Consider the following 27937-nt stretch of genomic DNA (forward strand, 5'->3'; position numbering starts at 1 on the left):
AAAAGGTGGCAAAAGGGATAGTGGGACTTGGAGGCTATCCTAGGAGTGGTTTGTTTATTTTCAGAAATGCCATGGATTTATAAAGCATGATACTTTATAAAGGGGGAAGTAAACTCAGAACTGTCTGGAAGATAGTGTAGAGGAGAGAATGTGAGGATAGAAAGTCATTCTACTAGCAACATCATAATTATAACTAGGAACGTGGATTCTTGAAATCATTTTCCCACCATAGTCTTTAACAAGGAAAATAGAGTAGCCACAGAGGTGAATTCAATAAAACTTGATGACTAAATTTATATGTCAGCAACAAAGATGAAGGAAGGGATAGGGATGAAGCTACAATTTCTACCATGTACAGCTGGGCAATTTGCAGTTCAGGAGGTACAGCAGGTGTGACCTGAGGCCATTTAAATAGGAGATGCTGGTAGGACATTTAGATAGAAATATTAATAATTAGGAATATGTGATATCGGATGTACTAATAATTGCCAATAATTTCCTTTTGGTATTTTAAGAATGTTGCATAATTTTCAGTAATGCTACTAATTCTTTATTTATTTAAGTCATGCCAAAGAGAAAAACACGCAGATGTTTATTGCATGGGGTATAGTAGGTCAATTTCAACTACTTTTCTATTCATATTTATATCTTCTCCTTCCAGGGGATGGCCAGGTGGATTTTGATGAGTTCATGACAATTCTTGGCCCCAAACTCGTGTCTTCAGAAGGTCGTGATGGTTTTCTTGGAAACACAATAGATAGCATATTTTGGCAGGTGAGTAAGAATTTTATTTTTAAAGATAAAGTTTGACAGTAAATATATCTGAGAGTAATTTTTAATTTGAGTTCTTGAGCAGCTGTTCAGCACATGACGATCTCTTCTGGGCTGGAATGACATATATTCCTCGACGTTTAAACTGAGGTCCATACTAGGTCCTCTAAACAAAGATTCAAAATTATACTCATTTAAGGGTTGGAGAAATGAAATATTTTCCTATTTTTTCCTTATACCAAAAATATTTTTACATTTTGGAGAAATGGGATTCCTCCACTTCTGATTCACAAAAGTGTTTTTCCTAGGCTCACTTAAAAAGGACATATCAGTATTAATTGATCTCAATTCTGTCTCAGGTTCCAGGAGACCCTTGCTGAGAGGATGTCATAGTTGTTCTGTGTGTTTGGATCCTATCAATAGTCTTGTCCTTAATAGCACACAGAGTGGTTTTCTCTAAGAAGTTGTGTTCAAAGCTTCTCAATTTGCTCCCATTTCTGTCTTGTAAAATCTCTTAGGAAATTTCACAAGTCGTATGAATCATTTTTATATTAGTTTTTAAATCTCATAATATGATTACGGTATTTGGGGAATGGGTTATTAATCATTATATTAAAAAATTTGAATCAAATAACTTGATGAGTTAAATTGAATTATTAGTTAGACTTGTAAAACACCGTTCAAACATGTCATGGTTTCTTTAATTTCTTGTTGCATTTTTTTCCTTAACCAAAGATATTTCTGTAACTTAGATAAGGATAGCTGTCGACATGTACCTCTAGTCTGATTCTGTTACTGATCTTGCACATAACCAGCAAGTAGTAAGAACATGTTATGTGCCCTGTAGTCTAAAAGTCACTGTAGGTTTTACAAAAGACATTTAAGACACAGTTCTGGCTATTTCAGAATTTGGTCAGGGAAACACAACTAAGAGAAGAAAATAAAGAAGTGATTAATTGGTGTGATGGTTTCTAGACTGTAATTTCCTTGAAGCTAGGGACTTCATTGTTGTAGTGCCGTTGGCACCTGGATAATTGCACACAGTAGGACCTTAATAACATTTTTTAAGCAGTCAGATAAGGCTTCAGGAAATTGGGATATTTGTTTCAAACCTTAAAATTTGGGGGGATTAAGTGAGCAAAGAAAGAAAAAGGAATTCCAGACCTGTCACAATGTAGAGTTTGAAAAGGGTGGAGGCAATGAGCATAGGAAATTAATTGACCATAATAAAGGAACAATTTATTTTTTCTATTTAAAAAATTTTTTTCATTTTATTTTTTTCTATTTTATTGTTTAATTTTTTTCCAAGCTTATATATATATATTTTAACATTTTATTTTTTATTTTTCCCCCCTCTCCTCTGGGAACCACTAGTCCATTGTCTATGTCCATGAGTCTCTGTTTGTTTGTCCTGTTCATTTGTTGCTTTTAGGTTTATATTCCACATATAAGTGATATCATGTGATTTTCAACCTTCTCTATCTGGCTTATTTCACTTAGTATGCTTATTTCAAGGTCCATCCATGTTGTCACAAATGGTAGTATTTCATCTCTTCTTAAAGCTGAGTAATATTCCATTGTATATTTGTACCACAGCTTCTTTAGCCAATCATCTATCGTAGGACACTTTCGTTGCTTCCATGTTCTGGCCACTGTGAATAATGCTGCTATGAACATCGGTGTGTAAATATATTTTCGGATATGAATTTTCAAGTCTTTGGGGTAAATACCCAGTAGAGGGATTGCTGAATCATACGGTAGATCAATTCTTAGTTTTTTGAGGAACCTCCATACTGTTTTCCATAGTGGCTATACCAATTTTCAGTCCCACCAGCAGCGTATGAGGGTTCCTATTTCTCCACATCCTTCCAACATTTGTTATTACTTGTCTTGTTGATTATAGTTGTTCTAACAGATGTGAGATGGTATCTCATTGTGGTTTTGATTTTCATTTCCCTAATAGCTAGCGATGTTGAGCATCTTTTCATATATTTGTTGGCCATTTGTATTCTCTAGGGAGAAGTGTCTCTTTAGGTCCTCAGCCCATTTTTGATTGGATCATTTTTTGTTGTTGTTGTTATTGAATCGTATGAGTTCTTTGTATATTTTGGATATTAGGCCCTTATCAGAGGCGTTGCTTGTAAATATATTTTCCCATTCGGATGGTTGTCTCTTTACCTTGTTGATGGTTTCTTTTGCTGAGCAGAAGCTTTTTAGTTTGATGTAATCCCATTCATTTATTTTTACTTTTACTTCCCTTGCCTTTGAGGTCAAATTCATAAAATCCTCTTTAAGTCCAAGGTCCTTGAGTTTAGTTCCTATGTTTTTTTCTATGCATTTTATTGTTTCGGGTCTTATATTCAGGTCCTTAATCCATTTTGAGTTAATTTTGGTGTGTAGTAATAGACAACAGTGTAGTTTTATTCTTTTGCAGGTGGCTTTCCAGTTTTCCCTGCACTATTTTTTGAAGAGGCTTTCCTTTCTCCACTGTATACTTTTGGCTTTTTTGTCAAAAATTATTTGCCCATATAAATATGGGTTTACTTCTGGATTCTCGATTCTGTTCCACTGATCTGTGTGTCTGTTTTGCTGCCAATATCATGCCATTTTGATTACTGTCACTTTGTAGTATAATTTGAAGTCAGGCAGAGTGATGCCTCCAGCCTCATTCTTTTTTCTCAGGATGGCTTTGGCAATTCAGGGTCTTTTGTACTTCCATACAAATCTGATGATTTTTTTTCTTTAAAAAATCCTGATGGGATTTTGATGGGGATTGCATTAAATCAGTATAATGCTTTAGGTAATAAGATCATTTTAACTATGTTGAGTCTTCCAATCCAGGAACACGGAATATCTTTCCATTTCTTCGTATCTTCTTTGATTTCTTTTAAAAGGGTCTTATAGTTTTCATTATTTAGGTCCTTCACATGTTTAGTTAAATTTATTCCTAGGTATTTTATTCTTTTTGTTGCAATTGCAAAAAGAATTATTTTTTCAACTTCTTTTTCTGACACTTCATTATTAGAATATAGGAACACTATGGATTTTTTAACATTGATTTTGTATCCAGAAACTTTATTGTATTTGCTTATTGTTTCTAGTAGTGTTCTTGTGGAGTCTTTAGGGGTTTCTATATAGAGAATCATATCCTCAAATAGTGACAGTTCGGCATCTTTGTTTCCTATTTGGATGCCTTTTATATCTTTCTCTTGCCTGATTGCACTCACTAGGACTCCAATGTTTTATTGAATAACAGTGGCAATAGTGGACAGCCTTGCCTTGTTCTTGATCTTAGAGGGAAAGTTTTTATTTTTTCACCATTAAGTATAATGTCTACTGAGGACTTGTCATATACGGCTTTTATTATATTAAGGTATTTTCCTTCTATACCAATTTTGTTAAGTGTTTTGATCATAAATGGGTTCTGTATCTTGTCGAAGGCTTTTTATGCATCTATCAATATGATCACATGATTCTTATTTTTAAATTTGCTTATATGGTGTATCAATATAATTGATTTGCATATGTTGAACCATCCCTGTGCCTCTGGGATGAAGCCTACTTGATCATGGTCTATAATCTTTTTAATATATTGCTATATCCGGTTTGCTAGTACTATCTTATTTAAGATTTTTGCATCCGTGTTCATGAGAGATATTGGTCTGTAGTTTTCTTTATTTGTGTGATCTTTACCAGGTTTTGGTATCAGGGTAATATTGGCCTCATAAAATGAGCTGGCAAGTACTGCCTCCTCTTTGATTTTTTGGAAGAGTTTGAGGAGAATAGGTATTAAATCTCCTTTGAATGTTTGGTAGAATTCACTGGTGAAGCCATCTGGTCTTAGACTTTTACTTTTGAGTAGGTTTTTGATGATTGTTTCAATTTTTATACTGCTGATCGGTCTATTTAGATTTTCCAGTTCTTGATTCAGTCTAGAAAGGTTGTATTTTTCTAAGTACTGGTCCATTTCTTCTAGGTTACTAAATTTGGTGTTATATACTTTTTCATAGTATTCTTATATGATCTTTTCTATTTCTGCAGTGTCTGTCGTAATTTCCTCTCTTTCATCCCTGATTTTATTTATTTGTGTCCTTTCTCTTTTTTCTTTAGTGAGTCTAACTAGAGGCTTGCCAATTTTATTAACCTTTTCAAAGAACCAGCTCTTTATTGCATTTATTTTTTCTATTTTTTTTGTTGTTGTTGTTTTCAATTTCATTTATTTCTGCTCTAATTCTGATTATTTCTTTCCTTTTGCTAACTTTAGGCCTCATTTGTTCTTCCTTTTCTAGTTTTTTAAGATGAAGCATTAGGTTGTTTATTTTGGTTCATTGTTGTTTTTGGAAGTAGGCATGTAATGATATGAACTTTCCTCTTATGACCATTTTTACTGTGTTTCAAAAGTTTTGACATGTTGTACTATCATTATCATTCATTTCTATGTATCTCTCTTGACTCTCTTTTTATTTCTTCTCTGACCCAGTTATTCTTTAATAGTATGTTGTTTAATCTCCATGTATTTGTGATTCTTTCTACTTTCTTTTTATAGTTGATCTTTAGTTTCAAAGCATTATGATCAGAGAATATGGTTGGTATGATTTCAACCCTCTTACATTTGTTGAGGCTATCTCTGTGTCCCAGTATGTGGTCAGTTCTTGAGAATGCTCCATGTGCACTAGAGAAGAATGTATAAGTAGCTGTTTTTGGATGGAAGGCTCTGTAAATGTCAATTATGTCCAGTTGGTCTAATGTATCATTTAGGGTTGCTATTTACTTATTGATTTTCTGCTTGAGGGATCCGTTTATATCTGACAGTGGCGTATTTAGGTCCCCTACTACAATAGTGTTTTGGTCTGTTTCTCTCTAGTTCTGTTAGTAATTGCTTAATATATTTCGAGACTCCCTGATTGAGAGCATAGATATTAATAAGTGTTATGTCTTTTTGGTGCATGATTCCCTTTAACATTATGAAGTGTCCCTCAGTATCTTTTTTTACCTTTTTGATTTTGATGTCGATTTTGTCCCATAGAATGTACAATTTAAAGGGCAAAACCCCAGTACTACTGGCAGAATGGATTTAGGTCTTGATGAAAGAGAAGAGTTGAGAGGACTCCAAGGTTCCCAGCTGGCTTTAATTGACTGGAATAAGATCATGGAGAAAAGAAGTCTTTGTGGAGTCGAATTCTAAATTGGACATGCTGAGTGTAAGGTCAGGGTCAGATAACCAAGAGAAGAAGGAAAGTCTATGTACAGCTGAAATCAGAGGTGGATCACAGGCAAGAGACCAGTTCTAAAACCCCTGGGATTCACCAGAGCTGGTGAGTGAAATCATAGGCAAGGATAAGCTCACCAGGGGAAGTTGCATAGATGAAGATGAGCAGAGAGACAGAACCCGTTTCTGGAGCATCCCAGGGCAGGGGAGAGTGAGACTGGGCCTCTGACCTCCATGCTGCTGACACACATCAGGAAAAGTGTCTCCCGGAATTGTGTCTTCCTAGAGAAGGACCTCCATGACCCTAATTGCCATGCAACAAGAATATTTCACACGTAATTTTACAGGCAACCCTTCAGGTACAACTCCATACTTGGAAGGAAAGATAGGTAGAACACCCTGGGAAAAATAAAAATAAATACATAGTTTAAAGAAGGTGGAGAAACACTGTTTCACACCTGGTCATCTTTTAACACATACAGATCCACTTTGGGTGAGCATCTGGAGTTCTTTCCCCCCCTTGGTTTTCCATCTTCTCTGCTCTCCATTATCCCCCTCGCTTTGAATGCTTCCTACCCTTTGCCTTTAGGGCCCACTCTAGCCTAGGAGAATGCTGCAAGGCCTTTCACGCTCTGCTCTAAGCATTCTTCTTGGCCCCGTACTGGAGAGGAAGGAGCTGCAGGTACTTAGAGCTTCATGCCTTCCGGGTTCTTCATAGTAGAACATCTACACGGCAAAGAAATATTCCCCTCACAATATATTCACTGCCACTACCATAATTTGGACATGCTATTTTTTAAAAAATCTTTTTATTTTTCAATTGCAGTTGGCAACAATATTATATTAGTTTCACATGGAGTTACAAAATAGTAATGAAGATGTAAAGTATAACATATGGACAGGATATTATTCTCACAAAGTCTCTGTGTTTTGTCTTACCAAAGACCTCCTCCTCACCCAGAGTGATAAATGGAATGGGAAAATGAGAGTAAAGGGAGAAAATTCCATTCTAAAATATTAAATAAATGCAGGAATGCAAGGACTTGTAGCTGTGATTCCATTCTAAAATATTAAATAAATGCAAGAATGCATGGATTTGTGGTTGTGGCTTTCTTCTCCTGCTGATGCTCACCCAGCTCAGAATTTTATTACTAGCAAAGGAGAACAGACACATCTATCAATTCTCAGTAGTCAGCTGCCTGTCTCCCCCTGCCATCTGTCCATTCAGAGACAGAGTGAAAAATGGAACTTAAAACATCTAGAGCATCCGGTTCTTCCTGGAAAAAAGTTCATATTTCCAGTGCTTTAGTAATTTAGTGATTTTTCAGGTTTAAAGGAAAATTGTGTGTGTGCATCTACATATGTGCATATGTACATGTATATATTTGCTTTGCCGAAGTGGTGTAGAATATGTTGAAGATGGTATAGGCTGAAAATGAGCAGCAGAAAGACAGCTTTCTGTGTTGGGTATCCAGTCAGGGGATATTGATATTAGGAGGTACCAATATTCTAGAAAGGAGAAGACCGTTTATTTAAGACACTCTCACAAGGCTTCCCACAAGGGACAAAGTCAGCTTCCTGTGGAAACAGATATAATGGCAGCGTGCGTTAATGATCTATTTGCTGCATAATACATTATACCAAGCTAATGACATAAAATAATGGTAAATATTTACTATCTCACAGTTTCTGTGAGTCAGGAGTTTGAAAGCAGCTTAGTTGTATGGTTCTGGCTCAGGATCTCTCATGAGGTTGCAGTCAAGATGCTGGCTGAGGCTATGATCATCTGAAGGTTTGACTGGACCTAGAAGATGTGCTTCAAAGTGGCTCAGTCACATGGTCGGCAAGGTAATGATGGTTGTTGGCAGGAGACCTCAGGTCCTTGCCACATGGACATCTCCATAATGCTCTTCAAGTGTCCTCGTAACATGGCAGCTAGCTTCCCTCAAAACAACTGATCTAAGAGAGGACAAGGGAGAAGCTACAATGTCTTTTATGACCTAGCTTTGGGAGTCAAACTCCATGATTTCTGCAATATCTTCTTGGTTATGCAGGTCATTCCTATTCAAGGTGGAGAGGACTAACTCTGGAGGCAAGGGTCATTGGGGGGGCCTCTTGGAGGCTGGCTACCACAAAAGGTAAAGATTCTGTAATTAAGCTTCAATTTCTGATCCAGCATTGATGCCACAGCCTTTCACTTCCCCGAGGCTTTTGGTTTTTTCCTACCTTAGAGGAAACCTGTGACTATGGCTGCTTTCTGTATTCTGAGAAGTGATCCTACCAGGCACTAGACTTGTCTTGCCAATCAAATCTGTTATCAGTATTCCCTTCTACTGGCTTTCTACCCTGCAGTGTCAAGGTAAAAATAAAATCAAGTAGAATTCTGCAAAAACAGCTATTTATCAGTTGGTGCTATTCCCAAAAGTGATTTTTCATGTGTAGTAGGATGATGAGTGATCATATCTCTATGTATTTTCCAAAATCTTGACAGTGGGCATGTGTTACTTCTATAATCAGAAAAAGAAAATTAAAGAAAAGAAAATGCAGTCCCCAACTAGCGAGGCAGCTATTTAACTTCTATAATGTTTTCATCTACAAAACTGGAGATTACTTGTCTCATGAGGTTGATTGTTGCAGGGAAAGCAAATTAAGTTAAAAAAAAATTATATTCATTCCTGTGAGGCATTTGTTACAGAAAACACCAGGACCTTTACCTTTTTTAATTTAAGGATAATTTGCATTCCAGTAGGCAGAGTCTCTCCTCACATCAAATCTGGCACCAACAGGATTGCTCACCCCTCAATATTTTGTCAGCGTGCCACTCTATCAGAGTTTTGGATCCAAAGCTGCTACTCCTCAGTTCTTAATTATCTAATGGAACCTTAGTAGTTTTCACTAGCAATGCCCATCACAAGGCCTTTTAGGCTGACAAAGCAAGTGCTTGAATCCCGAGGGCAGTTTTACTGCATGTGGAATATTAAGGATGCAAAGCATTAGTGTCAGCAGTGGGTCTACAAGTGTGTTTCTTGAACCACCACCAGCAGCAGCACCATCACCACCAGCAGCAGCACTTAGGAGTTGTTAGGAATACAGAAACACTGAATTAGAAACTCCAGGGGTGAGCCCAGCATCTGAGTTTCCATAAGCCCTCCAGGTAACTCCGATGCTCGCCCAAGTTTGAGATCCACCGAGCTCCTGAGATTTCAGTGATTTGTCATGTGAAGCAAGCCAAGCATCCACTCAGGCTTAGTGGTCTGACTCAGATCCAGATAATTTGGGTTTTTTACAGACTTATACACAGTTGTGAGTGCATTTGGCCTTAATATAATACTACCAGCATAGTTGGAGACATTGCAGCTTCAATTCCAGAACACCACAATAAAGCAAGTCATAATCTTTTTGCTAGTAGAGGGTCGTGCACTTTAAAAAAACGCAACATCTGTGAAGAGCAATAAAGCAAAATGCAATAAAATGAGGTATGCCTGTATAAATTTTAACTATTTCTAAAAGGGGAAGAAATTACATGTCAGTATGTAACTAATTTTCTAATTTGGAAATGCCTTTGTAAGCATTAAAGCGATAAAAGATATCAAAAATAAAAAACTCTTAAACCATTAAATTAAAAGAATATTTCAAAATGAACAAACCAGAAATAATATGGCAATTGATAGAATAAAGCGTATGTGAAGAGCATTTCTAAAGCAATATGGAAACCTCTTAACATGACAATAGAAAAGTAGGATAAGTAACAAGACAATGGATAGATACTTTCAATAAACATAGAAAACAATTCAACCTCCCTGGAAATCTAAGAATTGTCCATTAAAATTGTAATTGGATAATGTTTTTCTCTTATCATATTAGAAAAGAATAAAACTTAGGAAATAGTGCTGTTAAGAGTGAGATAAAATGTGCAAACTCATATATTACTGGTAGAAAGGTAAATGGTAAAACTTTTCTGAAAACTATCTGGAGATACTTAGCCACAACTTTTTAAATGTTTAAACCCTATAATTAAAAATAATTCTGTGTCCAGGACTGTTGTTTGAATTAGTCACCGATTTAAAAATGCAGTTAAGATGGAATATTATACAATTATTAAAATAATGTTTTCACATTATAGTCTGTAGAGATTGACTTTACAATATAATTACATTGCTGTTCTATATCTATTATAAATCCATTTATATTCATAGAGAGATAAAAATTGAATAAAATGTAAGAATTCTGATGATACTAATTATTATAGATTGGAATAAAGTGAATGTAATTTTTTCTTTATCCTCGTTTTCATTTTCTGAAATTTCTACAATTAGGCCATATAATCTAATCTGTTATTATGCAATGAAGTCAAAATCTCAAACAAAATGACATTTTTAAACAACCATTTTCAGTGGTGAAAAAAGTGATAAGAGTTTCTAATACATATGCTCATTATTGTGGTAAACAAAGCACAAAGTTGATATGAGAGTATAAATACGTATAATCAAAATTGCAGCTCCCAGGCACCAAGAAGAAAGAAATTCTTGCAAGGATTCTGTGGGACAGCCGCCCACCCATGGCTGCGTGTAGCCCTCTGTTATGGAAGCCACAGGAAACCTAAAGCTGGCTGCAGGCCTTCAACATATCAATCACCTATATCCAATTAGTATGCTGAAAACTCACATTTTAGGAGCATGTCTGAATTGATTTTATAATCGGAAACATATAAGTTTAAAGTAATTTTTAAATCTCTTCTAAATGAATTCATGACTAGTTCCTGAGTCTGTGGCTTAGGATGACCTCAGCCAGGAAAAAAGTCACTGGTTACATTATCAGGAAAGCCCAACACCAGTGACTTAATTCATAGAGCCAATAGACTCTTCCCAAGTTTTATGTAAAGTTATTTTTTTTTCACCCAATCTACTCACCCTCAAGGGCCTAATAGGGTCTATGTATAATACATATACTGTAGAGGCTCAGGAAAGCATAGAGTTTTCATTCAATGTTACCTAAATAAAGAGGGCAGGAGAAAAAGGAAAGATAGTTGTAATAACTCTGTCAAGAGTAGAATTTTGCATTAAAGTTCAGGGGAGCAGAGAAAGAAGCAAGGGAGGTATAAAAGCTTTTGGGGACCTCCTGGGGTCAGGCAGACTAATCCTCTAAAACCCACAAGTGGCACCCAAAGGCAGGCTTCTGAAGGGGATAGATATCTCCTATGCTTCAGGGATGGTGTCCTGGAGATATTTAAAAAAAAAAAAATTTATAGGATTATGATTGACATGTTAAAAGCTATACGTATTTAACACACACAATTTGATTAATTTGGGGATAAGTATATACCTGTGAAATCATCACTGTCATCCAGGCCATAGACATACCCATCTCCTCCCGAAGTTTCTTCACCCCTCTGTATTATTATTACTACTACTGTTGTTGCTATTATTTTGTGTGTGTGATAAGAACACTTAAAATAAGATTTACCCTTTTAGCAATTTAAAGTATATCATATTGTTAGCTGTAGACACTATGCTGTATAATAGATCTCTAGAACTTACTGATCTTATGTAACTTGCTGTCCAGAATAAAGCCTAACAATGGACAGCCATGTTCTCAGTTTTTAAAATGGAAGTTTTGTGTTATTAAGAAAGAGTGAATTGACACCTAAGGGAGACCTCTCTGTCTCCGGTCCCAAGAAGACAAGGAGTTTGTATATGATTTTTGTTGTAGCTGTACTCATTGGAATGTTTTAAGCAATGGAGTGGCATGTGGCAAATGACATCACTGCTGCTGTGTAGGAGTGTAGGGAGCAAGAATGGAAATGGGGACTCAGGAAGCTATTTCAGGAGTCAGAGACATACTGATAGCTTACAAAAGGGTGGGAACAGCTAGGTAGTGAGAAGAGGACAGGTACAGGCTTAATTTTGGAGATAGAGCTATTCACTAAATAAGATTGCGATATTTTCATTCTCTTTTCATAATTAGCATTTATACCTACAAATAGCCTTACTGGCCCATTCACTATTTTTGTCTTCAATGCTCTTTTTCTGATATTAATACTAACCACACCTCATTTTCTTTTCATTGTCTATACTGGGTATATCCTAAATCATCCTTTTCCTTTAAAAAATTCAACTTTTGTAGGTGTCCTTCTCTTTATAAAAATCACAGTGTCAGATTTGTTTTTATAAGCCAGTTTGACAGAATTTGTCTTTTAATACTGTGGTTTAATTTATTGACAATCTTTTCACAGTTCAACAGTCCTGTATTATTCTTTTTGGTTTTAAGCTATGTCCTTTTTTTTGCTATACTGATTGTTTTATATGCTTTATCTTCTAAATGAAATGAAATACAAAGATAGCACTTTTGTTATAATCCTTACTGATTTTTACCTTTATGAAATATGTATTTAAAATGATGTTTGTCTGAATATTAAAGTCAAAGGAAGAAATAACTCCAGACTTTCCTTTCACTTCCCAATTTTTGTTAATTTAATCTGGCATTATATATTCTGGTTTTAAAATTTTTTATTGAAATGATTATAGATTCACATGCAGTTTTAAAAAATAATTAAGAAAGATTCCATGTACACCTCACCAAATTTCCTCTGATGGTAACATTTTGTACAGCCATGATACAGTATTATAAATGAGATTTTAACTGATAAAATCCACAATAGTCTTCAGATTTTCCCAGTTTTACTTGTACTAACATCTATGTGCATTCATGTTTATTGCTATACAATTTTATAGTATGTGTAAGTTTGTATGTCCATCATCACAATCAAGAGAGTGAACACTCCCATCACACCCCCACACCTTTCCCCATCCCTAATTGCTACCAACCACTAATCTGTTTTCTGTTTACAAAATTTTGTCATTTCAAATATTTCATATAAGTAGAATCATATCTATATAACCTTTCGAGGTTAACTGTTTTTTTGCTCAGCATAATATCCTTGAGATTCATTCAAGTAGTTGTATATCAATAGTTTGCTCCTTCCTATTGATGAATAATAACATATCATGGTATGGATGTGCCACAGTTTATTTAACCATTTACCTGTGAGGGACATCTGGGCTGTTTCAAGTGTTTGGTTATTATAAATAAAGCTGCTATTAACATTTGTGTGCAGGTTTCTGTGTAAACATAAATTTTTATTTCTCTAGGATAAATGCCCTTGAGTGTAATTGCTAGATCGTAAGATAATTGCAAATTTTGTTTTATATGAAACTATCCAATTGTTTTCCAGAGTGACAGTAATAGTTTACATTACTTCAGTGTGTAAGCAATCCAGTTCCTCCATATCCTCACCAGCTTTCATATTGTCATTCTTTTTATTTTAGCCATTCTGATAGGTGTATAGTGATGTCTCATTGTTTAATTTCCATTTTCCTGATGGCTAATCTTTTCCAGTGCTTGTTTACCATCCATGTATCCTTTTCTTTTCATGTCTGTTCATGTCTTTTGCCCATCTTCTAACTAGATAGTTGTTTTTGTTTTGTTTTACTGTTAAGATTTGATAATTCTTTATATATTCTAGGTACTACTCCTTCGTTAGATATATTGTTTGCAAATACCTTCTCCAAGTACATAGTTTATCTTTTCATTCTCTTTAAATGGGCTTTTGCAGCGCAAAATTTTTTAATTTTGCTGAAGTCCACTTTATCAATTTTTCTCATTGCAGTGTTTCTTGTGTCAAGTGTAAGAACTCTTTGCCTCGCACTAAATTACAAAGATTTTCTCCTGTTTTTGTCTAAAAGTTTTATAGTTTTGTATTTTACATTTAAGTCCATGTTTCATATTGAGTAAATTTTGTAGAAAGTGTGAGGTTTAAGTCCTGTTTTATTTTATTTTATTTTTTGCCTATGGATGCCAACTTGCTTCAGCACCATTTATTGAAAAAGCTGTCCTTTATTTATTGAACTGCTTTAACAACTTTGTCAAAAGTCAGTTGAGCATATTTATGTGGGTTTATTTCGGGACCTCTGTTCTGCTCCATTTGTCTCTACGTCTATCCGTCAGCCAATATCACACTGTTTTGATTACTGTAACTATGTAGTAAGCCTTAAAATCAAGTAAATGATTCCTCTTGCTTTATTCTTTCATGTCAAGTTTAGCTTTTTTTTTTTTTTTAATCTATCCTAGGGTCTGTGTTTTTCATATAAATTCTAGAATAAGCTTGTCTATATCTACTCAAACTTTGCTAAAAACTTTGTAAGAATTACACTAAACTTATTGATGAATTTGGGGAGAATTGACGTCTTTATTATCCTGAGTCTCCCAGTCCATAAACACAATATGTCTATTCATTTATTTTGGTCTCTTTGATTTCTTTTATCCACATTTTATTATTTTCAACATACAAATTCTGCCTTTGTCTTGACAAATATATATTTCAATATTTCATCTTTTCTTGGAATAAATGTGACATGTTCATGGTTAGTAAATAGAAATGTGACCTTATTTCTTGAGATTGTGATGAGATCAGCAAATAGAGACTGTTTTATTTCTTCTCTTCCAATCTGTATGCTTTTTTTTTTTACTTTTCTTACCTTATTAAGCCGGCTATAACTTTCAGTATGATGTTGAATAGCAGTGATGAGAGTAAACATTCTTGTCTTATTCCCAATCTTTTGAGGAAAGCATTCCGTACGTTTAGTCTTTCATAAAGAGTATGATGTTTACTGTAGGATTTTTGTAGTTGCTCTTTACCAAGTTCAGTTAATTCTCCCTTTATTCTTAAGTTACTGAAAGTTCTTATCGTGAATGATCTGTGTCAACTGATATGATTATATATAATTTTTATTCTTTAGTTTTTTGTTTTGGTCTCAACAAAAGTCACATTGTTTTTATTATTAAAGGTTACATATAGTATTCATTAAAAAGCTTAACCTGAATTTGAACATAATTAAGGTTTCTTAGCCCAGAGCTTCTTGAAGTTTTTAAAAATATGTTAATATTTTTTAAATTTAATTTTAGTTATAGTTGACATACAATATTTTATTAGTTTCAGGGATACAGCATAATGATCCAATATTTATATACATTTCAGAGAGATCACCACAATAAGTCTAGAAAATGTCTGTCACTGTACATAATTATTAACAATATTATTGACTCTATTTCCTATCCTGTACATTACATCTCTATGACTTACTTTATAACTAGATGTTATATAACTGGATGATATGGCAATTTTTGACTATTCAACTTACCTTGCATACCTGAAATGAATGTGACTTTGTCATGCTGTATAATTTTTTAATATATATTATTGGACCAGTTTGATAGTACCTTTTTAGGATTATTATATATAAGTTCATCAGAGATATTAGTCTGAAGTTTACTTTTTTTCAGGTACCATCTGTCTGGTTTTGGTATCAGGTGTCATAAAATTATTTTGGGGAGTGTTTCTGTCTCTTCTATTTTATGAAAGAGATTGTATAAATATGGTGTTAATTCTTTTTTAAATGTTTGATAGAATTCTCCACTGAAACTACCTAGGCCTGGAGATTTCTCTTTTCAGGAGCTTTTATATTATGAATTCAATTTCCTTAATACTTGTAGAGCTATTAAGATACCTATTTTATCTGTCTGAGTGTTTGTCAGTTTGTGGTTTTGAGGAATTGGTCTAATTCTTATAAGTTGTTGCATTTATGAATATAAAGTTGTTTATAGTATTCCCTTGTTATCTTTTTAATGGTTGCAGGTTTATAGTAAATTCTCTATTTTTTTTCTTGATGTTTGTGATCTGTGTCTTCTCTTTTTATTTTTTATTACTCTTACTAGAGGCTTGCAAATTTTATTCAGTTTTTTCAAAGAATCTGCTTTTTTGTTTCATTAATTTTCTCAACTGTTTTCTTGTTTCCAATTTTATTGACTTCTAATCTTATCTTCATTATTTTTTTCTTTCTCTTTTTGCCTGCTTTGGGATTTTGGGTTTTCTTGTTTTATTGTTTTTTTCTCTTTTTCTTCTAGGGTTTTTTTCCTGCTATAAGAACATATTATTGATGTTATATTTTCACTTTATTCAATTCTCCATATTTTTATTTACTTTGAATCCTCTCTTTTGAACCATGAATTATTTAGAATTGTGTTGTTAAATTTCTATGTATTTAGAGATTTTCCTATTGTTTTTCTGTTACTGGTTTCTACTTGATTCCATTGTGATCAAAGAAAATACTCTGTGAGATTTCAATTATTTGAATTTTTGAACTTTGTTTAATGATCTCGGATGTGGTCTATGTCAGTGAGTGTTCTGTGAACACTTTAAAAATGTACTTTTCTGCTGTTGGTGAGTGGAGTGTTCTATATATGTCAGTTGGATTCTCCTGGTTCATTGTGATGTTTAGATCCTCGTTGTACTTGTGGATTTTTTTTTTCTCTAGTAGTGTATCATTTGCTGAGAGAGGTACTGAAGGCCCCAGCTCTAATTTTGAATTTTCTATTTCTCCTTTAGGTGATATTCATTTTTGCTTCATGTTTCAAGGCTCTGTTTTTTGGTGTGTCCACATTTAAGATCCTATGTCCTTTTATTGATTCTTTTGGTGAATTTATCCTTTTACTTTTATGTCCCGCTTTGCTTCTAGTAATTTTCTTGCTCTCAAGTCTCTTCCTTGGGTATTAATATAGCCCCTTCTGCTTCTTAAAATTAATATTTGCATGATGTAACTTTCTCATCCTATGTTATTGAATTTTAAGTGAGTTTCTTGTAAACAGCATACAATGGGTTGTGTTTTTTATGCACTTTGTCTTTTGATTGACATACTTAGGCCATTTACATTTAAATTAATTATCAAAGTGCATAAGTCCGCCATTCTACTATTTGTTTTCTGTTTGTTTCCTCTGATTCTTGTTCCTCAGTTATTCTTGTATTGTCTTCCTGCGAGTTATTTGAACATTTTTAAGAATCCCATCTTGATTTATTTACGGTATTTTTGAGTGTATCTCTTTGTATAGGTTTCATGGTGGTTGCACTGGGTATTATGACATACATTTGTGACACCACAATCTACTGGTATCAACATTTTACCTCTGAGGGGAGCGTGAAAAGAGCATTTCTATTTAGGTCCTTTTATCTTCCCTCTTTTAAATATCATTGCCTTGAGTATCACATGGAACTACAATTTTTGCCTCAATTATTATATATGATTTGTAAAACTCATGAGAAAAAAGATAGTCTGTTATATTTACCCATATTTCTACTCTTTCTGTTATTCCTTCTTCCTTCTTAATACTCCAAGATTCTTTCTTATATCTTTTTGTTTGAAGAACTTTCTTTAGGCAGTCTTTCAGGATAAATCTGATAGTGACAAATTCTTTTAGTTTTTCTTCATTCGAAAATGACTTGATTTTCCCTCATTCCTGAAGGATAATTTTGCCAGTTATTTACCACAGATGATAGTCCTTTCCTTTTCAGAACTTAAAAATTGTTGTGCCAATCCTTCTGGCCTCCATGATTTCAGATGAGCAATCTGTTGTTGTTCAAACTGTTCTCCACTGTAGGAATGCATCATTTCTCCCTGACTGCTTTCCAGAATTTTTTCCAAGTTTGTAATTTTTTAAAGCTTAATTATGATATGTCTTGAAATGAATTTAATTGAGTTTATACAGTTTGAGGTATGATCAACTTCTTGAATTTGTAGATTTGTGTTTTTGGAAATTTGGGAGAATTTGGCCCTTAGTTCTTTGAATAGTCTTTCCCCACCACTGGGACTCTGATGAGTGTTGGATCTTTTTTATTGCCCCATAGGTCCCTGAAGTTCTGTTACTTTTAAAAACTTATTTTCTTTTTGTTGTTCATATTGAATGAACTCTGTTTATCTATCTTCAAGTTCACGGATTCTAACCTCTGTCATTACGCTACTATCCCATCCAGCAACTGTTTTATTTCTGCAATTCTATTTTTCAGCTCTAGAATTTCCATTTTTTATAACTTATATTTCCATGTTGAGATTTTCTGATTTTTCATTTGTTTCAAGAGAATTTATGATTGATTGTTGAAGGATTTTTATGATGTCTTTGTTGAAATCCTTGTCATATGATTCTAACATCTGATTCATCTTGGTGTTGGTGTTCTTTAAATGTCTTTTCTCATTCAAGTTGTAATTTTCTTGGTTCTTGATATGATGAGTGATTTTGTATTGTATCCTGGACATTTTTCCTAATATATTAACAGACTCTGGATTATATTCAAATCTTTTATTTAAGTAGGAAGTCACCCTGTTTAAGATTAGTACACAGGTCCTGGATTTTGTGGGCCATGGTTCCAATGACAGCTTCATTTCAGAGCCTTTGTGGTAATACTTTGGTCTGCTTGGTGTACCTGGTGCTTTGGGGGCTCCCACTGCTCCCTCCTTGTGCTGCTTTTGGCCTGGAAAGGATTTCCTTAGGCCAGGATGGCAGATGTCTCTCCTTGGGAGAGAAGACCCTCAGGCAAGAATGGAGAGACTCCGTGAGCTGGGCCCTTCTTGTGGTGAGATTGTCACCTGCCTGTGGGAGATGAAGAATGCTTCCCATGCCAGGTTGAGATCTATTTGATGCAATGGATCCATGATGAGATCGATTTTACCATTACTCCCAATCTCTGGGCAGGGGAGGAGAGTCTCGGGCCCATGGAAACAGAGGTTTCCTGGGCCAGGCCATTTTTTTGGGTGGAGGTTTCTCTTGCTGAGGCCATCATGTTATATCACCATGGAGGAAGAGAATTTCAGGCCTGCCAGGGAAGGAGAGCACTTCCCTTGCTGTTTTTTGTTAGCGGAGCTCCCAGTAGATTCTCATTGCCCATTGTGGGCTTACCTGGTGTTGTCTGAGGGACTCCTATTCAATCTGGGTAAAGAATGAGCCTATCCAGGCTGCTTTCTGTCGGTTGGTTGAGGGACAGGAAATGTCAGATCTCGGTTGCTTTCTCTATTAAGAGGGGGGATGTCAGACATCTTGCCATGATGTTGTTCCTCCAGTACTGGCCAACCCGAACTGGTTCCCATACTCTTAGCACCTTTGAGATTTCTCCTTTGGTTACCTCTTACATTGTTTCCATGGGTTATATTCGTACCTGGAAGGGAAACAGGGAGAAATGGGTCTACAGTATGTTGTCTGGGCTGGAAGTCCCATTTTATTAAACAGCTCTTTTTAATCATGAAATATTCTTTTTTCCAGAATATTTTTAGACTTTGTATTTATTTTTATTTTTTTTTTATTTTTTTATTTTTTGTATAACTCGGTTGGAACTTATTTATTTATTTATTTCTAATTTTATTTTATTAGTTTTAAGTATACAGTACATTGGTTAGACATTTATATAGTTTATAAAATGATCCCCCTAATTGCTCTTTCGCTCCTCTGGCTATCCATTCAACTAATGCTAACTGCATTCCCTATACCATGCTCCCCATCCCTGTGACCACCTATCAACTACTAATTTTTACTTCTTTAATCCTTCACTCCATTCTTACAGCCACCCCCCACCCCCCAAACATCCTCCCCTCTGGCCATCACCAGAGTGTCCTCTATATTTGTGAGTCTGTTTTTGATTAGTTTGTTCTTTTTGTTCCTAGATTTCATATGTAAGCAAAATCATATAGTATTTATCTTTGTCTGACTTATTTCACTCAGCATAATAACCTCTAGGTCCATCCATGTTGTTGCAAATGGTAGGATTTCATTACATTTACAACAATTAATTTTATTTATCTCTAAACAGTTTTTGTATACGTTGTCATTCCTTTATGCTCTAAATTCCTTATATTTGAATTGTTAATTATAATGCATCACTCAGTTGTCTAGAGAACTTTTTTTCATAATTTTTCATAGTGGGGATTGAGGGATTACTTAAGAGATACATTTTTCAAGTCCTTTGTAGATCTGAAAATGTTCTGTCAGCTTTGCTCATGAAATAAAAATATGGTTGAATATAGAGTTCTTGGGTCACAAAATGTTAACCTCAGTATTTTATAATCATTTGTCATGGTATTTTTACATAGAATCTTACTTTTCCAGATGCTTCCTAGAGGAAAAACTAAAGTTCCTCAATCAAATAAATTGTAGAAAAGCTTCATACTTCATGGAGTTCATCTCTTGGAAATTCATAATGTGCATTAATTTAGTGAAAACTCTGATATAACCTTCATTTGAGAAACTTGTTAATTTTATTTAGCCTGTTGTTTCTCAAATAATTCATTGATGATAATAGAATCCTTTTTTGTGCTTTTCCCATTAAATTTGTATCTTCAGTGTTTTCATTAATGAGCAAGAGAAAAACCTAACCAAGGATTAAGTAATAAAGTGAAAGATCTAATGTAATAAGAAGTTTGGGGGTGTCTGTGGGGATAGGAGCAGGGGCTCAGTAATATCATCCTGGGGCTCTGAGCCTCAGTCTTCAATTTGGTTATTCTCAGCCTGTTGAAAGCTTATCTTCATCCATGTTGTCTCTGGCTGCAAGATGGCTGCTACATCTTCAGAAACCAAAACTGTATTTGGAATGGAGTGGAAGTGGCATCAAAAGGTCTTTTTCTGATAATGGTTCTCTTTCTTATAAGCAAAGGAAAGACTTTCTTGGGACGCTCCTAGCAGGTTTTCCTTTTCAACTTCATTGGCTTAAACAGAATCACATGTCTACTCCTAGCTGTAGGGGAGACTAAGAGGATAGGTACCTGGCAAAGAGGAGTGCAATAGCTTGACTAGCTTAGGTCTATCATTGGGGCTCAACTCATTCTCCCAAATAAATCAAGTTTCTTTAAAAAAGAAAGATGAGAGGTAAGTGGCTGCTGGGTGTGCCACAAATAGTGCCACCACACCCTTCCTGTAAGTAAAATGGCAGGTAGAATACACCATTGGAAATACATTTAAGTATCTGCCTACTGTTTTTGTACTTTGTAGAGAAGAAGTTGGAGGACAGCTTGATTATATTCCTTGTAGAGAGCTCGTTTTGTTCTTATAATCTTCTTCATTTATTCAAAATCATATGTTGGATAGAAGAGGTCTTTTTATTTTTTTGGTTGGATCTCAGAAAGCTTTTCTGATCTATAGACTCAGGCCTTTCTTCCACCCAGTAGTTTTCTGTTATTCTCTTTTTAATTATTGCTTCTGATCTTAGTATTTCATTTTTCTCTTGTGCAACGAATAAAATTCTTAAGGTGGATTTTTGTTTCTTTCTTGTTATTTGTCACCTCTCTCTCTCTCTCTCTCCCCCCCTCCCTCCCTCCCCTCCCTCCTCTCTCCCCGCCCCCATTTCATTCATTCCTTTTACATCCTAATTCAGAAAAATTCTTATATTGGTCCTCTACAAATTAATTCTGACTTCTGGAGTGTATGGTCTATTGTGTATGGCTTTCAATGTAATTTTGGTTTTGCTCTTGGCCTTTGAGTTCCTTAACACTCTTTTTTCTTATTTAAATCCTTTTCTGCTCCTTTCTTTATTTTAACCTTTTTTTCCTCCTATGGCTTCCTATTTCTGTTCCATAGTGACCAAATCCTCTTGGATATTTGAAGACTCTAAACCATATTTTAAAGTATCATCATTTTCTGCAAATGGTGTTTCATTTTTTCAGAGTTAGTTCTCCCCTCTAATCAGGGTAATGTTTATTTTCCCTGTTCTTCATTATCTTTTCAAAATTACTATGTTAAAATTTTTTTCTAATCCATATTGCCCAGTGTCCTGGCGTTGTGACAGAGCACAAAGGTTATTTAGCATGCTTTTCCATCTTCCTCAGCCCATGTCTTTCCTCCCATAGTTCAGAGGGAATAGTTGGTATTTTATTTCTACATCCACCCCCAAGAACATGGCCATTAGTAGAAGTTTTCCTCAGATTTTGGCCTATAGTCTTCTCTTATCTTCAGTTCACAGTCGATATTACCGTCTTTCCTTTTTATTTATTTTTGTGTATTCTTTGGGGAAATTAGCAAGGAAATCTAGTTTGACTCTGGACCAGCACTCATATCCAATTGGTGGACACTTGGGGAAATTCCTAGTGAGGCAGTGTGCAGTCATAGTAAAAAGCACAGGGCTTCAAGGCAAATGGTCTTCCCAGCTCCTCATCTTGCTTGCTGTGTGACTATAAGTCCATTACTATACACCTCAGAGCTGCTCTTTCTTGGCTATAATAGGAATATCCATATGACAAGCTTGCTGTGAGGATGAAATGGGATAATGTGTGAGGTACTTGTGTGTTCAGTCTCCTCCTTCCTATTCCCAATGCTCTACATAGAAATGGCAAGCCTCAAGTCAACCAGCTCTGTTAAGATCATAGGCTGCTTATGGCTCCTAGATCTGCCTCTTAGGAGCTGTGGGATCAAAGTCAGACTCTTTCTTTTTCTCTCTGCTTCACTTTCTTTATCTTTAAAGTGGGGATATCAGTATACCTCCCCCATGGGGTTAACTGAACTTTAAAACCCTTAGAACACTTTCTGACACATGGTAAGCATGGTATTAGTGTTTGCTACAGTGATGATGATGATGACAACAGTGATGATGGCAGCCATCACCATTGTCATCATTAGACCCTCTTGCTGCAGGCTGCCACATCTGGGTACACTGCATTCTGCCAACCTGATGCAGCCTTCCATTGTTACACCTAAGCCTGCCACTCCTCCCCCACCCCACCATTCCCCTGTGCCTATTGGACCCAGGAGTTGGGTCTGATTTCCTTCCCCATCTGTCTTGCCCTATGGCAGTCACCTTCTCCACTCCCAGCTATATTTGCTCAACTCTATCAAAGATGAAGAATAGAGACTGCAGAGTCTCTGTCCTTGGAGACATTGAGAAAGAGACAAGCCCACCATCTGGGAAGATTTAGATATTTATCTGCCTAAAAGCAAGAAACTGAACTAGATGATCCTTCAAGGTCATGCCTCTGCTTAATATTTTTCAAAGATTCTACTTCTCCCTCAAGACAGAATATGAATTTCAAAACCCTTTATAACACTGCCCTGCTTTCCTCGTCAGCCCAGTCTCTCACAACACCCTTATAAGCCTATCCAGTAAGCCTCCAGAATGACCCATGGTCCCTAACACACCACACTTCCTTGTTCCTCTGCACCATCCCACTGGCTCTCACTTCTGTCCAGACAACTCCTCCCTAAACCTGGGGAAACGCTAGTGCTCCCTGCCCTGTGGTCTAGCCTGCATATCATTTAGCCCTCACTGAAAACACACACCCCCTGTCCATCCCCTGAGGCCCTGCTCTCATGTCCTCACAACATCCTGCCTTGGCTTATGTAACAGCACTTGGGCCGCTGGCCTGAAACCAGTGGTTTCTTGCAGTAACAGGATGCTGAATAAGCACCACTTTTCACGTCATCACAGCACAACTTTATTTTTGTCCTCCATTGCCCCTTTAGAACATATCCAGTCATAGTCATGTTACTCTTCCCCTAGATGAAAACACTGACAGGCCTGTGACTTTTTTGTTCACGAGACTTTTAAGAATTAAATATTTTACGCATACAGAAATGTACAGAGCAAATGTAAAAAGCATGGTGTTATATAACAGATCACCCATATTGAACAAACGGTATCATGATACAATATTTGCTTCAGAATTTCTTAAGAAATTAAATATTATAGACCTGATCTCTGTTCCTCCTTTCCTTCCATTATGTTCAAGTTGTTTTTTATCTATTCTATCCACATTTTTATGCTTTTACTAAGTATGTACATTCTGTAAACAATAATTCATTTTACAGCATTACATAAAAGGTATCCACTGAAGGTAGCACTTGCAAATCCCTATGATGCATTTTAAAATTAAGTCTTTTATTTCCACTCAGATTCTTATGTACCCTGTATGTCTAGAACAGTGATCTCATCTTAGAATTTCATCTAAATGGTGTAATACTGCGACTAGCAGAGTTTTTATTTTTACTCAAGATACTTTTTAAAATTTATTCATGCTGGTGTGTGTAGATCTAGATCATTTTAATTGCTGAAGAATATTTCATTGTACCATCATTGATATATTCAATTGCATACCAACTGTCATTTAGAGTGTTTCTAGGTTTTTGTCATTATAAGTAGTGCTGCTATTTAAATCTTCTTCAATTCCTGTGTATCAGTTTCTTAGGGCACATACCTGAAAGTGGAATCACTGTGTTATGGCAATGTACATCTTCACTTTCATTACGAATTGCCCAATTGATTTTTAAAGAGCTAGTTTCAATTTACAGTTTCTCCAAAACTTTATGTGAGCTCCCTCTTACTCTCATCCTTGGCAATTTAATCTTTTCTAAAATGCAGTGTGTGAAATGGTATTTTATAGTTGTTTCAATTTATTCTGCCTTTAATATTGGAGAGGGTGACCATTTCCCTCTATGTATGTCAGCCATTTGGGGTTTCTCTCTTGTTATTTGCCTGTACATATCCTTGTCAATTTTTCAATTTGGTGGTGTCTCTTTTTCTTATTGGTTGGTTTGACTCACTGTTCTCCTTCCTCTGGGTGATGAGTACTCCTGGGTAACAGCAAAGGTAGAGAGAACTGTTTAAGCCTAGATTGCTACCAACTCAAGCCAAATTACCACATTCCTAGGAGAGAACTTCCATCTCTTCCCAGTAGAAGATCTAGATGAAACGAGTAAAACAGTTGATAGTGTGGCTATAGAACTGCAGGGTTTGTATTCCATGGTTTGTTTCTTACACTGGCTTAGCCAGCATCACTGATTGCTGGAACTAGTCAGCACTACCCAGCTGTTTTTCTGAGTTCTTGGGAGCAAGTTAACCCTTCTACATACAACTTAAATTGTTCCCCTTTATAACATCATTCTTGTTATTTTTGCTATTGTGTTTTTAAGGGGGATTCACTAAATCTCTCTTCAAATTACTGTTTATTCCACCCATGGGGTGAGTGAGTCCTAATGCCAGGGTAACCCAGCATGGCTTACACACCTTGCAGCCTTGAGCAAGCATTTAACTACTTGGCTGTATTCTTTCTGTTTTCCTGGCCTCCTTATTTACATGGTCAGAAAATAATCCAAACCATTTCACACTTCTGCTTGTTCCTTCTTGCTCTCTCTTGTACCCTCCAATAAGATCTGACTTTCTATGAGGCCTAAATAACCTGTTTCAACCGAACCTAATAACTTCTTTGGCTAAGTAGCCATGATGTTTTTCTTGATTTCTTTGTAAGAAGTTGTTCTTTTGATTAATTGCTTATATTTAATAATTTATAGAAACTTTTTGAGATTAGCTAGAGATACATCCTTTTCATAAATCTTTTTAAACTACTGTCTTTGAGGTTGGTTTATTATCTCCTACTTTTTAGATTCCAATTTATTAATGTCTGCTCTTTAACATATTTCCTTTCTACTTATTTTCAACATTTCTGTGTATTTTATCTTAGGTTTTTCATTGTAAGTATCATATAACTAGATTTTTAAAATCCAATCAGATAGTCTTTGTCTTTTAATAGATAAATGTAATCCACTTTGTACGTGTGTGTCTGAGATTATAGACATTTTTGACTATAATCTCATAGACCCACTGACTTGCCAACAACAATCAAGGCTCAACTACCACAGGAGGGCACATGCAATAGACACCTCTGGAGCACCCAGAGTAGGTGATCAGGGAGACTGCTCTACTAGGCCACACAGGGCACCTACTACATAAGGCCACCAGCCAAGATTGGGAGACGTAGCAGATCTACCTAATACATAGAAACAAACACAGAGAAGCAGCCAAAATGAGAAAACAAAGAAACATGTCCCAAATGAAGAACAGGTGACAGCTCCAGAAAAAGAACAAAATGAAATGGAGGCAAACAACCTACTAGATACAGAGTTCAAAACACTGGTTATAAAAAGGCTCAATGAATTTAGGGGAAGAATAAATGATCTCAGTGAAAACTTCAAAAATAGATAGTAAGCATAAAAAAGGATATAGAAACCATAAAAAAGGACCAGCCAGAAATGGAAAGTACAATAACCAAAATGAAGAATAAAATACCTAGAAATAAATTTAACCAAGGAGAAAAAAGACCTGTACTTTATGTCATTGAAGAAAGAAATTAAAGAAGATACAAATAAATGGAAACATATACCATGCTCATGAATAGAAAGAATTAACCTCATTGAAATGTCCATACTACTCAAAGCAATCTACAAATTCAATGCAATCCCTATCAAAACACCAATGGCATTTTTCACAGAACTAGAACAAATTATTCTAAAATTTATATGGAAACGTAAAAAACCCAGAATAGCCACAGCAATTTTGAGAAAGAAGAATAAAGTCGGAGGTATCACACTACCTGATATCAAACTATACTACAAGGCTATAGTAATGAAAACAGCATGGTACTGGCCTAAAAACAGACACATAGATCACTGGAGCAGAAGAGAGAACCTAGAAATAAAGTCACATCTATATGATCATTTAATATATGACAAATAAAAATATACAAGGGGGTAAAGACAATCTATTTAATAAATGATGTTGGCAAAATTGGACATATACATGTAAAAAGAATGAAACTGGACCATCTTTTTACACCACATACACGAATAAGCTCAAAATGGATTTAAGATTTATATGAAAGACATGAAAGCATAAAACTCCTAGAAAAAAACATAGGCAGTAAACTATCTGACAGTGCTCTTAGTGATATTTTTTCCAATATATCTTCTCGGACAAGGGAAACAAAAGACAAAATAAACAAATAGGACAACATCAAACTAACAAGTTTTGCACAGCAAAGGAAATGAAAGGAAAGGAAAAGAAAAGAAATGACAGCCTACTGAATGGAAGAAGGTATTTGCCATATACATTAGATAAAGGGTTAATATCCTAAATTTATCAAGAACTCATACAACTCAACACCAAAAAAAGCAAATAATCCAATTAAAAAATGGGCAGAGGACCTGAATAGGCATTTCTCCAAAGAAGACATAGGGATGGCCAATAGACTTATGGAAAAATGCTCAACATCACTAATCATCAGAGAAATGCAAATTAAAACCACAATGAGATATTACCTCACACACGTTAAAGTCATTATGATACAATAAATCAAAAAACGGTGTGTTGGTGAGGATGTGGAGAAAAGAGAACCCTTACACACTATTATTGATGGGATTGCAATTTGATATAGCACTATAGAAAACAGTTTGGAAGTTCCTCAAAAAATTAAACATAGAACTATCTTATGACCCAGCAATTCCATCTTTGGGTATTTATCTGAAGAAATCCAAAACACTAATTCGAAAAGATATGTGCACTCCTATGTTCACTGCAGCTCTATTTACAATAGCAGAAGCAACCTAAGTGCCCATCAATAAACAATTTGATAAAAGAAGCTGTAGTACATATGTACAAAAGAACATTACTCAGCCATAAAAAAAAAAAAAGAAAGAAAGAAAGGAAGAAAGAAATTCTACCATTTGCAATGACATGGAAGGACCTAGGTGATATTATGCTAAGTGAAATAAGTCAAACAGCAAAAGACAAATACCATATGATTCCACTTATATGTAAAATCTAAATAACAAGATAAATGAACAAACAAAATGGGAACAGACTTATAGATTCAGAGAACAAACTGGTGGTTGCCAGATGGGAGAAGGTTTAGGGGGCTGAGTGAAAAACAGGAAGGTATTAAGAAGTACAAATTAGTAGTTACAAAATAGTCATGGGGATGTGAAGTACAGCATAGAGAATATAGTTAAAAATATTGTAATAACTATGTATAGTGCCAGGTGTGTACTAGAGTAATCAGGGGGATCACTTCTTAAATAATATAAATGTCTGCTCACTATTCTGTAAACCTAAACCTAGTATAAAATAATATTGAATGTCAACTCTAATTGAAAAATAAAAATTAACAATGTACATATATGCCTTAACTTGTTTTTACAAAGTTCAAAATTATTCAGCATCTCTATGATCCTCATAAGTAAGAGAGTGACCACCACTCTCATGTCCTTGATGATTATTGTCTAGAATTTCGATGACTAATGATATGGTACATGCAGTGCAACTGCCAGAGC

The 27937-nt window shown here is 35.2% G+C and overlaps 1 protein-coding gene across 1 annotated transcript in view; it reads left to right on the plus strand.

Moving 5' to 3' along the window:
- The window catches only part of CALN1 (calneuron 1), a 409688-nt gene that overhangs the window by 231784 nt on the left and 149967 nt on the right, over positions 1-27937 (plus strand). Inside the window, exon 4 of the mRNA XM_039849137.1 lies at positions 662-774. Coding sequence (XP_039705071.1) covers positions 662-774 — 113 coding nt within the window. The remainder of the gene's footprint in view (positions 1-661; positions 775-27937) is intronic.

This window comes from Pteropus medius, unplaced genomic scaffold, assembly GCF_902729225.1.
Source record: "Pteropus medius unplaced genomic scaffold, Ma_sr-lr_union100, whole genome shotgun sequence".
Classification (NCBI taxonomy): domain Eukaryota; kingdom Metazoa; phylum Chordata; class Mammalia; order Chiroptera; family Pteropodidae; genus Pteropus; species Pteropus medius.